The 14,862-nt window shown below is 51.4% G+C and overlaps 1 protein-coding gene across 1 annotated transcript; it reads left to right on the top strand.

The window, feature by feature from the left end:
• The first annotated feature begins 810 nt into the window (after positions 1 to 810).
• Positions 811 to 5,219, top strand: RPL8 (ribosomal protein L8). The gene is made up of 6 exons (XM_075430756.1): positions 811 to 891; positions 1,078 to 1,221; positions 2,730 to 2,871; positions 3,306 to 3,524; positions 4,620 to 4,735; positions 5,020 to 5,219. Exons 2-6 carry the CDS (start codon positions 1,084 to 1,086, stop codon positions 5,176 to 5,178), a joined length of 774 nt encoding a protein of 257 aa, XP_075286871.1. The 5' UTR covers positions 811 to 891; positions 1,078 to 1,083; the 3' UTR covers positions 5,179 to 5,219.
• Positions 5,220 to 14,862: the final 9,643 nt, after the last annotated feature.

Genomic DNA, 14,862 nt, shown 5'->3' with positions numbered 1-14,862 from the left:
CTGAGGGTGACGGAGCCCTGGAACAGGCTGCCCAGGGAGGTTGTGGAGTCTCCTTCTCTGGAGATATTCAAGACCCGCCTGGACAAGGTCCTGTGCAGCCTGCTGTAGGTGACCCTGCTTTGGGAGGGAGGTTGGACTAGCTGACCCACAGAGGTCCCTTCCAACCCCGACTATGCTGTGACTCTGTGATTCTCCTCAGTTCAAGGCAAGGGAAGCAATGGCATATATGGGCCTACACTGATGAACTCTTCCTAATTTCCAGCGAGTCAATCTGAAGTCCAGCAGACCATCCCTAGCGAACTAGGCCAGCGGCAGAGACCTCTCCGGGAAAAACAAGGGCTTCTGGCGCTGTGAACTCAGGGGACGTCTGAGGAAGTTGGGGCGCCTTCCGCTTCCCCTCCCGGGGCGCAGCGCAAGCTGATTAGGAGCACGGAGACGGCCGGCTCTGCTTTGCAGCAGCTCTCAGTTACGCCGTAATTAACATCGGTAAAAATCTGGCAAAAGGCAGCTTAAAGCAGCTGCGGGGTTTTTATCTTCAGTCACTTCCTACCCTGAAATCTGCAGCTGTTAAACAGCACAACACGTAAATATTACAAAAAAATAAATATATATATATGTATATACATAAAGCAAGGCAAGCGGCCTCTGGCTGCGGACAGCATCCTCGGCCCGGGTAATCAGGGCCGGTCCCGGCATGGCGGCTCTGGGCTGGGGGAGCTCGGTTGCTGAGGCGCGGCCTCCCCCCCCCCCGACGTAACCTGCGGCTGCCTGGCCGCAGCGCGGCGTGACGCCACGTCGGCGCGACAGCCGCCTGCCCTCCCCGTGCCGGAAGGGCCTTGGCGCCGCGGTGACGTCGGCGCTTCCTTCTTTCCCAGCCGGGCCGTAGCGGAGGTAGGATGGCGGCCGCCGCCGCGTCCCCCCCCCTCCCAATCCGCCTCCATCCGCCCCTGGCCCGCCGCCCCGGCTCCCCCCCCGCATGGGGGGGGGTCGGGTCGGGCGCTAACCTCCGCGGGGTGGGGGGAGGGGAGGTGCTGCCGCGTCTCGCGGCGGCGCTGACGGCCGCTGGCCTGCCCGCAGGGCGCCATGGGCCGCGTGATCCGGGGCCAGAGGAAAGGCGCGGGCTCCGTCTTCCGCGCCCACGTGAAGCATCGCAAGGGCCCGGCCAAGCTCCGCGCCGTCGACTTCGCCGAGCGCCACGGCTACATCAAGGGCATCGTCAAGGTAGAGCTGGGCCCGGCCCGGCGGGGCTCCGGGGGCCGCCCGCGTTCCGGCTCCCCGGGCCCTTAAAGTATATACTTATATAGATATACATAGATAGATGAGGCCTCATCTGGAGTACTGTGTCCAGTTCTGGGCTCCCTACTTCGAGAAAGATGAGGAGCTACTCGAGAGAGTCCAGCGGAGGGCTACGAGGATGGTGAGGGGACTGGAGCATCTCTTCTCTGAGGAGAGGCTGAGGGAGCTGGGCTTGTTCAGCCTGAAGAAGAGAAGGCTGAGAGGGGACCTTATCAATGCCTATAAATATCTTAAGTGTGGGTGTCAGAAGTACGGGGCCAGACTCTTTTCAGTAGTGCCCAGTGACAGGACAGGGGGCAACAGGCACAAACTGAAGCACAGGAAGTTCCGATGAGGAAGAACCTCTTCCCTCTGAGGGTGATGGAGCCCTGCAACAGGCTGCCCAGGGAGGTTGTGGAGTCTCCTTCTCTGGAGATATTCAAGACCCGCCTGGACAAGGTCCTGTGCAGCCTGCTGTAGGTGACCCTGCTTCGGCAGGAGGGTTGGACTAGATGACCCACAGAGGTCCCTTCCAACCCCGAACATTGTGTGACTCTGTATGTCGTCCAGGCGGCCACTTCACCCATGGGTTTTTTGGCCTTTTCTTGGCCGTTGGCAGCTCGGTGTGCTGTGGGCACCTCATTGCTGCTCCGGCCTCATCGTCCGCGGGGCATAGGGGGACTTTTCTTCACACTCACCATGATTAGATTTGATGATAAGGAGTAGGTAGGTTTGGTTTACGCTTACGTAACGCAGGGGGAGTTTTGGGGTTGAAAATGGCAGAAAGAGCCCAAATACCAGACACCAACAGCGCCTGAGCTTTCCTGGAAAGCAAGCGCGTCTCAGAGAGAGAGGGCTGGTTGCTGCACTGTAGCCTGAGTAGAGGGCCGTGTGCTGGGGTCTCAGTGCGCTTCAGGAACAGAACAGACATGGTTTCCCTGGAGGAAAAGAAACAGTAAGGCTGTGCCTCCTTGTTCAGGGGCCTTAATAACGTTGGTGTGCTCAGTCTCAGAAGGTCAGGAACACTTCAGAATCACAGAATGTTTGGGGTTGGAAGGATCGTCTGTGGGTCATCTAGTCCAGCCCCTGCTTGTGTCCAGCTTTGTCTCTGCCCAAAGGCGACTGGGCAACCAGTGGAAGTGAACTTCTTAGTGTGGAGAGATCTGGTGTCTGGCAAATGTAGGGAGTGGAACGGCGCAGATGCGATGAGCGTCAGGTGGCACACTTAACCAGGGCCACCACTTTGCAATGCAGATCGTCGAGGTTGCGTTCTTACAGGCGTGAATCTTCAGCTCATTCACATCAGGAGGAACGAAGCTTCCTCTGAGAGAGGGCGATCACAGTGAAGAGTTGTCCCAGTAGTGGTCACCTCCGGTTTTTCTAGTTCTTTGATTGCTGCAGCACCCATGGCAAACGCTGTATCCCGTTCTGAAGCGCGTCTCGCGTTCCCACAGGACATCATCCATGACCCCGGCCGAGGCGCTCCCCTGGCCAAGATCACCTTCCGTGACCCCTACCGGTTCAAGAAGAGGACGGAGCTGTTCATCGCCGCCGAGGGCATTCACACCGGTCAGTTTGTCTACTGCGGCAAGAAAGGTGAGTGAAGGCCGGAAGCACGGTGTGGCCTGGGCGGCTGCAGAAGGCCGAAGCAGGTGTCAGCAGAACAGGTGAAGCTCGGGAGGTTCAAGGGCAGCAGTGGGCTGTCACAGAGCAGTGGCTGCTGCTGCCCTCAGGCACCACCCATGTCTCCTTCTCGGGGGTGGCAGTCTCATCACGCAGCCTGTTCTGATTAACCGCCCTCACCGTGGTTCTTGTCAGGTGTTTGGGTTGTTCTGTCCAGAGTCCCGTTCTGCCTGCTTTTCTGTTACACCGAATGTGGAGCTTGTGTTTCGAGTCGGCGAGAAGGAAACCGCCCCGGCCTGTTGCGGCGGTGCCCTCCTGCGCGCAGAGGGCTGCCTGCGTTAAACTGAGTTGTGGTTCGGGTGCAGGAGCCGGAGTGAAGCTGTTGGTGCTCTGATTGCTCTTTGCAGCTCAGCTGAACATTGGCAATGTTCTGCCCGTTGGCACCATGCCGGAAGGCACCATCGTGTGCTGCCTCGAGGAGAAACCTGGTGACCGTGGGAAGCTGGCCCGTGCTTCTGGAAACTACGCCACCGTTATCTCTCACAACCCCGAGACAAAGAAAACCAGAGTGAAGCTGCCCTCCGGCTCCAAGAAAGTGATTTCCTCTGCAAACAGAGCTGTTGTGGGTAAGGAGTGATGGCTACAAACTGGCCTTGTCGCTGCGTTTATGCGCTGCTAAGGAAGCCACCAAACGGGGCCCAGTTCCCAGCACTGAAAGCAGCAACGCTTGCAGGCTGGGCCCTGGGTTACGCGCAGGTGCAGCCGCCGAACTCGTGTGTTGTGGCTGCGTTACTTTTGTTCATGGGAAGTTAAACCTGGAGATTATTTGACCTAGTGAGAGGACAGAAAAGTAGATGCTGGTTGTCCTCAAGCTGTGGTGGAACCGCTCGGCCTGTAAAAGCTGCAGTCCTCTGGGAAGAACTTCGGCAGAAACGGGTGTTGGTGGCTTCCCGCTTTCGATAGAGCGTGTAGGGGTGGTGCGGGAGGTGCTTGGCCGCTGGAGGTGTCGTCGGTTGGGCGGAGTATTCGGGAAGGTCTGACAACGAGTAAAAACACTGTTGTTGAGAAGGAGATGTCTCATCAGGTTTGTTACACGCTTGACTGACAGCTGTACTTCTTTTTTGACATCCCGGGCAAGTGGTAAAGGTGCAAGGAAAGAGAGAGAACTGTTGGACTTAAGAAGTTTTACTTGCCTGGATGAGACAGACCTTACCAAATGTCCCTGCATCCAAATAGAAGACATGAAAATTCATTATCTGTGGCCTGTTACCCTAACAAAATTGACTAAAGAAATAAACAACTAGCTATTGAATCTCAGAGGGCCCTGGAGTCCACTGAGCTCTCTCAATTCATACTTTCTTCAGCTGTAACAGTAACAAAACTTCTTCCCCCCCCCCCCCGAAATTCTAGCAATAAAACTGGTAATGCTTTAGAAAAAGTGCTCAGCTCAGTCCTCTATGTATGGATTGAAAGGCGGTAATTGAAGTCTCTGTCTCCTTGCAGGTCACTTCCTGCATAGCTGGTAGCTTGGGCTTGGTCTCACGGCCTGTGTTGGCTGGAAATACTGGTTTGAAGGGACAGTTAGGGTTGTTTGAGACTGGTGTTTGGGAGCTTATTCTTAGACTTGGGACGTTAGTAGGAATTCGTCGTGTTCTTAAACTGTTTCTTTCGCACTCCTGTCTGTTACATCTGCGTGTTGTCATTCCTGTAATTTTTTTCAGGGATTGTTGCTGGTGGAGGCCGCATTGACAAGCCCATCCTGAAGGCCGGCCGTGCCTACCACAAATACAAGGCGAAGAGAAACTGCTGGCCGCGTGTCCGTGGTGTGGCCATGAATGTGAGTCTGCTGGCAGTTAGGGCGTTCACTCGCCTCTTTCATGGGTTGGAAAGGATTTGTTTGATGTGGGGAGGAGCCTGGCGTGTATCCGGAAAACAAGCTTCACAGGCTCCCCTGCCATTGCACGTTTCAGTAGGGTAGTGAGCAGCACTTGATAGTCACTGCACGGTACGAAAAATGAGGCGGTTAAATTATTTGTTCCCTTAAATGAGTTTCTTGCTGTTAAACATCATTACTCATTTCTGTTGTTAATTATGTTGATGACCTGATTTCCTTTCCCACAGCCTGTAGAACATCCCTTTGGTGGTGGTAACCATCAGCACATCGGGAAGCCTTCGACCATCAGGAGAGACGCTCCGGCTGGGCGCAAAGTTGGTCTCATTGCTGCCCGTCGTACAGGCAGGCTGCGTGGAACAAAGACTGTGCAGGAAAAGGAGAACTAACGACCCAGGGTGGAGTCTACAGAATAAATTTTTAAAACACAGCTTGTGTGAAGTTGAAGTTGTCTGTTGCTAAAGTAGGGATAATGCTCAGCTTCAGCAGGGGAAGCTGTGGGGGGAGCTGAGGGGGGGTTTTCCCCCGCCTTCAAGAGCAGAAACTCTTCCAGCCTGCACTTCTGGTCTGTAATCTGGTACCGCAGGCTGCAGTAACCCTTGGTGTCGATGCTCTTGTGCCCGGGTGTGACGTTCACCCTGGCCTCTAGTTACGGGGTGGCTTAGGCCGGACGAGGCGTTACAGACTGATGACGTGATCCCTTGGTTACCTGGCTTAGCTTGGGAATCCAGCTGAAATGGTTAAAGGGCGCTAGGTTTTCTGAGTTCATAGACTTTAGCATAATGGTTTTCCATTTTTATCTGCTGTTTCTTTGGAGGAAAAGCTTGTGAGAGTTGTAGAACTCCTTACAGAGGAGGTGTTTCAGCTACTGTTAATGGCCAAGTTTGGGCCTCTGAACCATCGAGCTTCAGCCAAATCAAAGAACCTTCCCTCTGAGCCCACACTTGAAAGCTGGAGGTATGGCACAACCTCCCGCCTTTACTTGGAAAGGGCAGACAGCTTCAAAACTCCTTTGCAGGCCATTCCGCAGAGCAGGGCCCAGCCTTTCAGGATGGGATATTCCCAGGCACTGTAATAACATGGGTAATGGCACTAATGCTTCACCCTGGGAAGCTGGATTCTCCTAGGAACGGCTGTCCTGGGAAAAGCCAGCTTTTTGGAGGGGTGGGGGATGAGGCAAAAGTTGTGGGGCTTTACTGCAAAACAGCTTCATTCACAGCCTTCCTGACCTGGCCTTTAGACGAAAAAGCAAGTGTCAAAGGAGCTGGAGCTCGGCTGCTCTTCTGAGCACCCCCAAGGCGAGGACTCCCAGGCAGCGCCTCTGGCTGTGTAGGGCACCTCTGGGCTGGAGGCCGGGTCCATGCCCTGGGTTCCAGCACGCCCTTCCCCCAACCCTCCCTTTGCGAGGGGCACCGGGTCTGGGGGGCTCCCTGGTGTGTGCGCACCTCCTGCAGCCAAACGGACACCCGGGGCCAAGCATGCCCCCAGCATCGCCAGTCCGATGGTGTGACACCAGCCCGTGTCCCCGCTGCTGCAAGCCAGCAGCCAGGGGAAGGGGTCAGGTCCGGGCTCTTGCCGCCGGCTCGCTCGCGGGCTTCCTTTATCGGGTCGTTCAGTCTGTTCTGAGCAAATCCTGCACAGCTGGAAGCGCTGCCAGGATAGCGGCGCATCCCTGTGTGGGCCGGATGTTCCCAGACACAGTACAGCAGCGATCCTTTGGAAGACAGAACAGAATATATGGAATACGAAAACATGTGTGCTGCTCAGAGCAAAAGATCCTTTTCCCTTAAGGTGCGTGGTAGGTCACACGCAGCAGTCAAAGCTATGCCACTGATTCCAACACACCTGTGCCAGACCTCCATGTATGAGCATGAACTTAGACTGGTAGGAATCCAGCAGAACGCAAGGCAAGGATAAAGAAGTTGTTTTCTCTGTCCACCCACGAAAATAGTAACTATAGCTGGCCACGCACGTCCAGAGACATTAAAAACCCACACACCTTGAAGGAAGCGACAGAGCACATTTGGGAAAAACCTAAACAGCAATGTGACAAGCTTTGTTTCCCCCAATACCATCAAAGCTTGTGAAATCTTATTGTCTCATCTTTCTACCTTGAGGTCAGCAGCTCTTGCTTATGTGCCTGCATTCTCCTGACATGAATCTAAATTTAACACTCCTTCTCCCAAACAGTATCAGAAAAAACACCCCAAAACAAAGCAAACCAGTTACAAGTATTTAATGTTGGCAACAGCCAAGTTAAGAAAGATTTCACAATACTTCAAATACATCAGAAGTTTCCTCACGAGAGCCATTCTTCCAGGCCACTGGTGCAAAGAACTTCCAGAATAAATTGTGTGAGTCAAGGACTCACAGAAACCATGGTTTCCAACCACGCTGGGACTTGTTGACTCCACATATTTTCTAGGGAAGGGGGAGATTCTTGCTGACAGCACTTGCTGCCTTTGCTGCTGATCCCAGGCTGTGACAGGAGACTGCAGACTGCCAGGTGTTCCCAGCCAACAGCTGAAGTATCCGTGCGCTAAAACTGGAGTTACGGAATAATGGCAGAAATAAATACGTACCATACTGGTGAAGGCAGCTACAAGCACGTTTACTGCAAACACATGGAATGCAACGCTAAAAGCCACTTTAAATTCACACAGTAGTATGGGGATTTTGAAGATTTTGAGTCCATTCTCCAAACAGAGGAATGTTCGCTCTTGTTGCAAGTACCTATTATTAAAGTACAAAGTTTGCTACAAACTGGAGACTTACCTGCGATGTTTGCATCCTGCAGGCCTGAACGTGCACAACGCGCTCCAGCCGCTCCTTCGGAAGGGCTACCTGGAAGCGAAAGCCAGGGCTGGGAAAAATCCCAGCGTCTGTTCCAAACACGACCCCGTAACTGCTGAACGGGGAGGTCACGGCCCATCAACTGAGAGCGTCCATCTGTCCACACACGAAAGCTTTAAGTGCGTGAATAGGTGAGGATGTGGTCCCCGGGGCAACACACACTGCAGAGAGGTAGGACAGGATGACTTGGACAAACCGAACTAAAGGAGCAGAGGAAGCCAGAGGTGGAATTTTATGCAAGACGCTGCTTGGGAAAATTGCAGGGAGCCCCTGTGTGCATGCCTACACGCAGAGCAGAACTTGCGGTGGCAAGCATCGGGCTGCAGGAACCCCCCGCGCTGGTGGAACCACACCACGAGTACACCGAAGGTGGCACAAAGGCCACCAACCCTCACGGGAGCCCTCGGCCACGATGGCATTGAGCCGAGCCCCTCGGTGCGTGATGGAGAGGCCCAAAAGGAGCAGCAGCTTCTTGGGAAACAGGGGGTGCCTACAGCCGGGCTGCCAAACCATCTGACGGGACGAAATATAGAAGAGCAATGTCAGAACTCAATTCTTTCTAGAGAGGAAATAAGTCCACCAATATGTAACTTAAAGTAAAAAAAAGCAACAGTGATACTCGCAAGCGACCACAGCACAAGACAAGCATTCTCCAGGGGCAAAATACTCCCCCCAGCACTAGCAGCATGGGTGCTAAAAATTTATGAGAAGAAACGGGAGGGAAGAGGGAATTAAATAAAGCACATGACTGAAAAATCAGAGGCTCTAAAGAAACCAACCTAAAACGAAAAATGTCAATAAACTGAAATTTGTTTTCCAAACTGAAGGTCTAACTTAAGCTGTAGAACAGAGGGTGAACCACAGAATCACAGAATGTTTGGGGTTGGAAGGGACCTCTGTGGGTCATCTAGTCCAACCCCCCACCTCCAGAGGATTACGTGACAGGGGAAATTCAGAGAACCGACGACGTGACAAGGAAAGAATAAAAAAACCCCCAAACCCATAAAAGCATACTGCTGAGTTAATAACAAGCTTACTTCAGCCTGGGAGGGTCTGTGAAAGCGTTGAGTGGAAAATGGCAACGGGACTGACGTTCGTGTCAGTCGCTGGCGGCTGCGGGGGCCGGAAGGAGCCCCAGCCACCTGTGGCAGGCAGGAGGCTCAGCCGAGCAGGGTGGCAGCTCCTCCCGAGCCTACGCTGTGGAAATTGGAAGTTAAAGATGACAGGGGCACTGCAAAGCAGCAAGGCGTCTTCCTTTGCCACCCTGGCTGGCAAGAGCCCCGGTGTAGGCTTGCTGCTTTTAAGCAACAAAAACGTGGTGCAAACGCGGCTGTACCAAGTGGGACAGTATTCAGACAACTGATACATCGAGACCAGTTTGTCACCGGGATCTGGCATTTTTTCCCAGGACCAGCCACGGACCGTGGTTTTCACAGGTGAGGGATTTACCGTACAGCGAAGTGAACTGATTGGAATAGGCCCCCTTATTTCCCACCTTGGTTGGCGTTGCCTCCATCGTGCGGCACACCGATGTCTGCCGTGCTCCTGCATTTCACAGCTTGAGTACTGCTAAAGCCTAAAGTGCCAACAGGAGAAATCAAAGCCCAAGCATCCCCCTTCTGCCCCCTTCCCCTGCGTCTGCACGAGGCACCGGTTCCCCCCCCAGCAGCCACTGGGTCCCTCCACCCCCGGCTCTGACCCACTCCTTTCTGTTGAGAAGCTGCTGACCACAGCCAGCGGGAAAGAGAACGGCTAACCTGGTGGTTCTCAGCTCTCCGCTCTACTGAAGAAGTTTTCATACAAAACCACTTATGATGGTTTTGTAACCATCAGCAAAATAAATGCAAACCATGTTCAATGGAAAACACACGGCATCCTTGCACGGTCTTGTGCTTCTCCTACCCCCATAGCTCATGGTATGCTTTTATATTCACCCCCAGTAATCATATTTCATATGTATATCATATTCAGCAACCTCTTGCTCAATCCAGCCGTTCTTACCAGCGTCACACACTACACAGTTGGTTTGCTTACATAGATTATACCCAGGATACCTAGGCCACAGAGGAGTGTCTCAATTCCCAGCCCTAATGCTGCATGGAGGACATGAGCTACTACACATATAGTCAAAAAATACAGCCCTGCTTACTATTGAAATAATAATAAAAAAACTCCCATAAAGATTAGCATAACTACAAGGACATCAGAAATCTTGAAATGAAGCAAACTTTGTTTTAAAGAAAGATGCTAAGTGTTCATGCAGGAACTTCAGTGGTTATTTCCAGTATAAGGCTTTGTTTGATGGGAAAAAAGCCAGGGAAAAAGAAAAGAAAAAAACTATACATACCAGCGAAGCACTAAAGTCTTCCTTTAGAAAGGCTTCGAACTCCCACCTATCGAAAGACCAAACAGCATTTTCTTTACACTTTCTTAAGGGTGCACTTAAAAACACCAAGTGTTACCCAAGCATCGGCACGTATCACAGATCCTTTCATCGCAATACAACACCCTCCTGACCACCCGTGCCCCCTCCGCTCTGCGGCTCCCCGGACCCCTCGGCAGCCCCGCGGCTGTCGCACCGACGGCGCCCAGCTCTGCCTCGCACCGAGACGCGCCGGGCTGAAGCCAGGCTTCTCGCAGAGGTGCGGAAAGCTCGCCTCGCCTCGCCAGGGCTTTCACACCACCGTCTCCCGCTCCTGCCGGGACGCCCCCAAACTGCCCGCCTGCCCGCCATGGATCAGAACAGGGGTGCGTTTCTGGAGGGGAGGATCCGCTGCCCGCTGCGCAGCAGCACGGGGAGGGAGGAGACATGAGGGGAGATGCAAGGAAACCGTGCGGAGCGGAGAAAGGTCAGAGCACACCCATCCAGAGGGCTTTTGCAAAAAGAGGAGAGGGAAGCAAGCTTCAGACACAAAATTGTAACGCTGACCCTACAGGTGAAAGTTACCAGGTAAGTGAGCACCAAACCCAAGAGAAATGCTTTGGGCCGTATCTTCAGCTACTGCAAAAACCACAGGAGCCCAAATTCTAAAAGATTTCGGGGAGTCGAGTTGATCAGTAAATCATTGCCTATTTCACAGTCTCCACAGAAGTTCAATGAAAAATTGGCTTTTTTGTCCTGTGGCATTAACGAATTCTCAGAGAGAAATATGAGACCACATTCACAGGGGTCGCTCTACATTTGTGCTCTCTTGATCAAAAGCTTTCTTCTCCCAGTTTACAGCAACCCCCAACTGGTAATGATCTGCTGGGATACATCCAAAATTTATCTTGAATCCCTATTTTTGCTAACATGTTGATGTTCAGAGAATTCACACGCATGTCCACTCAGATGGCTTACAGCAACTGAGCAGAACTACAATAAACTCAGGTATTACCTGCTTCCATGGATGTCTTGTATAAATTGTTTTTTATTTAATGTTTGTACTACAAATACCCTGTCATTTGCCACTGTTTTGTATTTGCCTTTACATGTCTTCAATGCCAGTGCCAAGAGCAAACACAGCAAGGTTTGCATTGGCTCTCCATTACACCCACTCCAAACTGCTTTTAGGTGACGGCTCTTGCTGTGGCAGAGCCAAGCAGCCGGCCAGTCGGCACCTCGGGGAAACGCAGGGCTAACAGCAGCTGCCCAGCAGCCTGCACCCGCCCTTACCAACCAGGAGCGTGGCAGGACGCTTGTCCTTGGGACAACCCCTCGGTACGGAGGAGAGGCGTGTGTGGTGACAGAAGCCTTCAGCCCACCCTCGGGAGGCATGGGGATGGGGCAACCCCCAGGAACGTTCCCATGCGGCCAACTTCTCCAGCGACTACAGCACAACCGAGTTGGCCCTTACGTGCCGTAACAGATTCAAAGGCAACAGCGAACCTGGCTACTTTCCCGAGTTGAGGACACCCCAGCTTTATTTCCCTGTCTTCGTCACAGCGAGTCTCTTTCCATCAACAACTTTGTTACATCGTATTTTAATAAATTCAACACAAGAGTCCTCCACTAGCCCATTCTTCAGTTAAGTCCACATTTTATTTATGGTTTGCTGTCGGTACTTCAATCAGATTTATATATACATAATCTAAAACCTACATCAAAATCATGTTGACTGCTCTGAAGACCGAGAGAAATGACACGATTGAAGTTTCCTTCCACAGCTATATGGTAAGTCTACATTCCCACAGCAGTTTTTTGGTTCAGGTTGCAGAAGTGTTCAGAAAGCCAATGCCAGGTCTCTCTCGGGCTCGGAGCGGGAGGGTTACACAGTTCTCTTTCAGCATCCCAGTCTTAGCACGCAACCACGGCAGCAATCGGAAACAGTTCTTTCTAGACAAACGCCAGGGTTGATCTGCAGAATACCGGCTTTTCACATTCTCTCATCTCTTCCTTTCTAAGCCCTCGCCACACCAACACAGCTAGAAAGCGATACACCTCCCTGCGCTTGCATTAGTTGAACAATGTTAGTTAGCTGCGAAAGGATTTTATGCTACTTCACATGGGTAAGGAGGTAGCACGAGAGACTGAGCAGAAATGTTTGTGAGTCCACGCGGTGCCACCTGAAAAATGCCAGCTCCTCCATTTTGATGCAAAGACACCTACCTGCTCTTGCAGTCACGTTTCGGACGACTCCACGCACCCCCAGGGTGAGGCAGGGGCTGCCCTGTGCCTGCCCCGGCACCTCTGCACCCGTACTGGCCTCACCCAGCAGCAGCCGTCGCGCCGCTGAGGCCACTCGCTGGCGCACCGGCCTGCAGTGGCCCGGCAACGAATCTCAAGAGGTAGAAATTACTGACAGAACAAGCCTGCGAAGCCTCTCGCTCAGCCCACTCCCTGTCTCTGTTTGCTCAGAGGATTCAGCTGGATAGACACATCTTAAGAGGAAAAAACCAACAGAAAATGTTTGACATGTTACTTAACTTCTCGCTAGACATCAATTCTTTGGTGCTTGGGGAAGCCCGGGGTTCAGGCAAGTTCACACCGCTGGCAGCAGCCAAGCGTGAGCCCAGGCAAAGCACGCTCAGCATGTCCAGCTCCCAAGGGATTTCACACTGCGTGACCTCGCTCCCTTCAGTGATGTGTTTCCGTCTCTGCAATTTCACCTGTTCTTAATCACCCGGCAGGACAGGCAGATAGAATTTGTGAGCATCATTAAATCTTGAAGACCCAGTCCTGATGTTTCTAAGCTTCCGAATTTGCTTCCAGGAGACTGTTCTAAGCAGTCTCAAGCACCTACCAGGTATTTAAATACAATGAAGTATATCAAAAAGTGTCCAAGTTTTCAGTCAGCCTCCTCTCCAACGCAGACTCCAGCGAGACCTACCATTTTTATTCACCTGTAGAAACTAAGGGTTCAAGATAGAAAATGAAGCAAAAAAATCCCCATTAAGCTACAAAGACACTTGAATTCCAGTCTGCCAGTGGTACCATGAAGTTTTCGTATCCCACATAAATTCTGCGAAGAGATGACAAAGCCAGCCTGGTCACGGCTGTGGCTGCTGCTACTGCAGTGTGAAAGGCTCCGGTTCGGAGAGCCAGGCTGCCTGGCCAACTCGGCCCTTTCGCAGCAGCTAACAGCAAAACAACAGCCGTACATAGAAAAGGAAGTAAAAAACATCATGGCAAGTGAAGGGATTTGATTCCAAGAAAGCAGAAAAAAATTAAGTAGAAAATGATCCTGGCAACCCAGAGCGAGAAACTTTGCAAGACAGGATCATAAGAAATGGTGGACAGGGATTTAGTAGCAATGGACGAGAAGGGAGCAGCATTTCAATACATAAAGCTACAAAAAAAGGCCAGTACCTTTAAAAGCTGCATCCACTGAGGTATCGTTACAGAAAAGGAACGTAACTGCTCACTTCACGGCTCAGGTGAAACTACACTTGGAAAGCATTCACCCAGCCCTGGCCATTGTACGGAAACGGGAACAGCACATCACGACAATGAAAATGGAGATGCAGAACAGGGAACCGGCTTACGTGGGAAAAACAAACACAAGATTTTGCTCTGGTCAGGACTAAAGGGGACGTAACCACAAATGCATCAGAAAGCTGCAAACTGTGCAGCTGACACTGCTTGGGGCAATATAAACCAAGTTACTGCAACAGCAGTTGGAAATTAAGAACAAAAATTATCAGACATTTTAAATAGTATAGAGATGGAAAAGAAGGGAATGATCTTATTTTCCTGCACTGGATGTTTTGTTGTGGTTAGATTTTGGATGAATCATAGAACCTGTTTTCCTTTTTTCTGCTATTTTCATTATTCAAGGTTAGCCCACTGTTAAAAACCAGAAGACATTTGCACATTATTTTGACCTTTGAAGAATAACACTGTCATTTCAGAATTGTGCTGATGTAATTAAGGCTATATTAAATTCACCCAAGGAAACAGCCCATGGGTCCGTTATATTATCAAAAAGTGGCTTTAAGGAATTCTAATGCTAAAAATTAGAGTTGGGTATTTAAAATCTGATGAAAAGTTAGCCCTTTTTCAGGAGTGTTCTTCTCCTTCAGAAACTGGTTCTTCTGTGCTTGTTTTGATTCCATTGTCTGCAAGTAAGTGTAAATGAAGCAAGACAGACAGCTGTCTATTGTGTTACCCGCTGACTTATCTGTCTTGATCCCTGCAGCGCATCACCAACTTCCTTTCTTACGGTGCTGAAATCAACAGGACTCATACAAATGCCATTGAAACCCATGGATCCACCACAGCTGGCACTGGAAAATCAGATTACAGGATGAGGATTGCTGAACTGAAGTGCAAGACACTTCCGCAAACAGCCTACCGTCACAGACACTACAGGGGCAGGACTGAAGGCCTGCTCTTGTAAAAAAGGACAAAAGAATGGCTATTTGACATTTTAAAATAGTCTGTGGGAAATTTTTATACCTTAGAAATAAAAGGACGTTCACAGTATGAACTTTAAGAAGTTACATAGCGTAAAAAGTGACAGTGCTCAGACTGGGTTAAAGCCCCTCTAGTGCAGCAGAGCTGTCGTGCCTGTGACGGAGGGCAAGCCCCAGCCAGCACAGATGAACATGTTAACACGACAACCCCCAAAACCACGGAAGGAAGGTGTAACGAGCACCCTGGAGCGGTACAGAGCGCGTACCTAGGGCGCGTTGCTTGCGCTGCTGCTGCACAGCAACCTTTACTGCACTGGTGCAGACTGCTTCTAGCTGCAAGCCAGAAAGAAAACACACTGAGTTTAAAGAGCCGTTGCTGCCGTCTT

Source organism: Opisthocomus hoazin, chromosome 1, assembly GCF_030867145.1.
Source record: "Opisthocomus hoazin isolate bOpiHoa1 chromosome 1, bOpiHoa1.hap1, whole genome shotgun sequence".
In the NCBI taxonomy this organism is placed as follows: domain Eukaryota; kingdom Metazoa; phylum Chordata; class Aves; order Opisthocomiformes; family Opisthocomidae; genus Opisthocomus; species Opisthocomus hoazin.
The sequence above is the reverse complement of the archived record's forward strand: the minus strand, read 5'-3'. Positions and strand labels throughout refer to the sequence as shown.

Bases quoted from the DNA above. Each gene is read 5' to 3' on its own strand.
- RPL8 (XM_075430756.1), top strand. From the start codon at position 1,084: ATGGGCCGCGTGATCCGGGGCCAGAGGAAAGGCGCGGGCTCCGTCTTC. The intron at 1,222-2,729 runs GTAGAGCTGGGC...GCGTTCCCACAG, and splicing joins ACATCAAGGGCATCGTCAAG to GACATCATCCATGACCCCGG. The intron at 3,525-4,619 runs GTAAGGAGTGAT...AATTTTTTTCAG, and splicing joins TGCAAACAGAGCTGTTGTGG to GGATTGTTGCTGGTGGAGGC.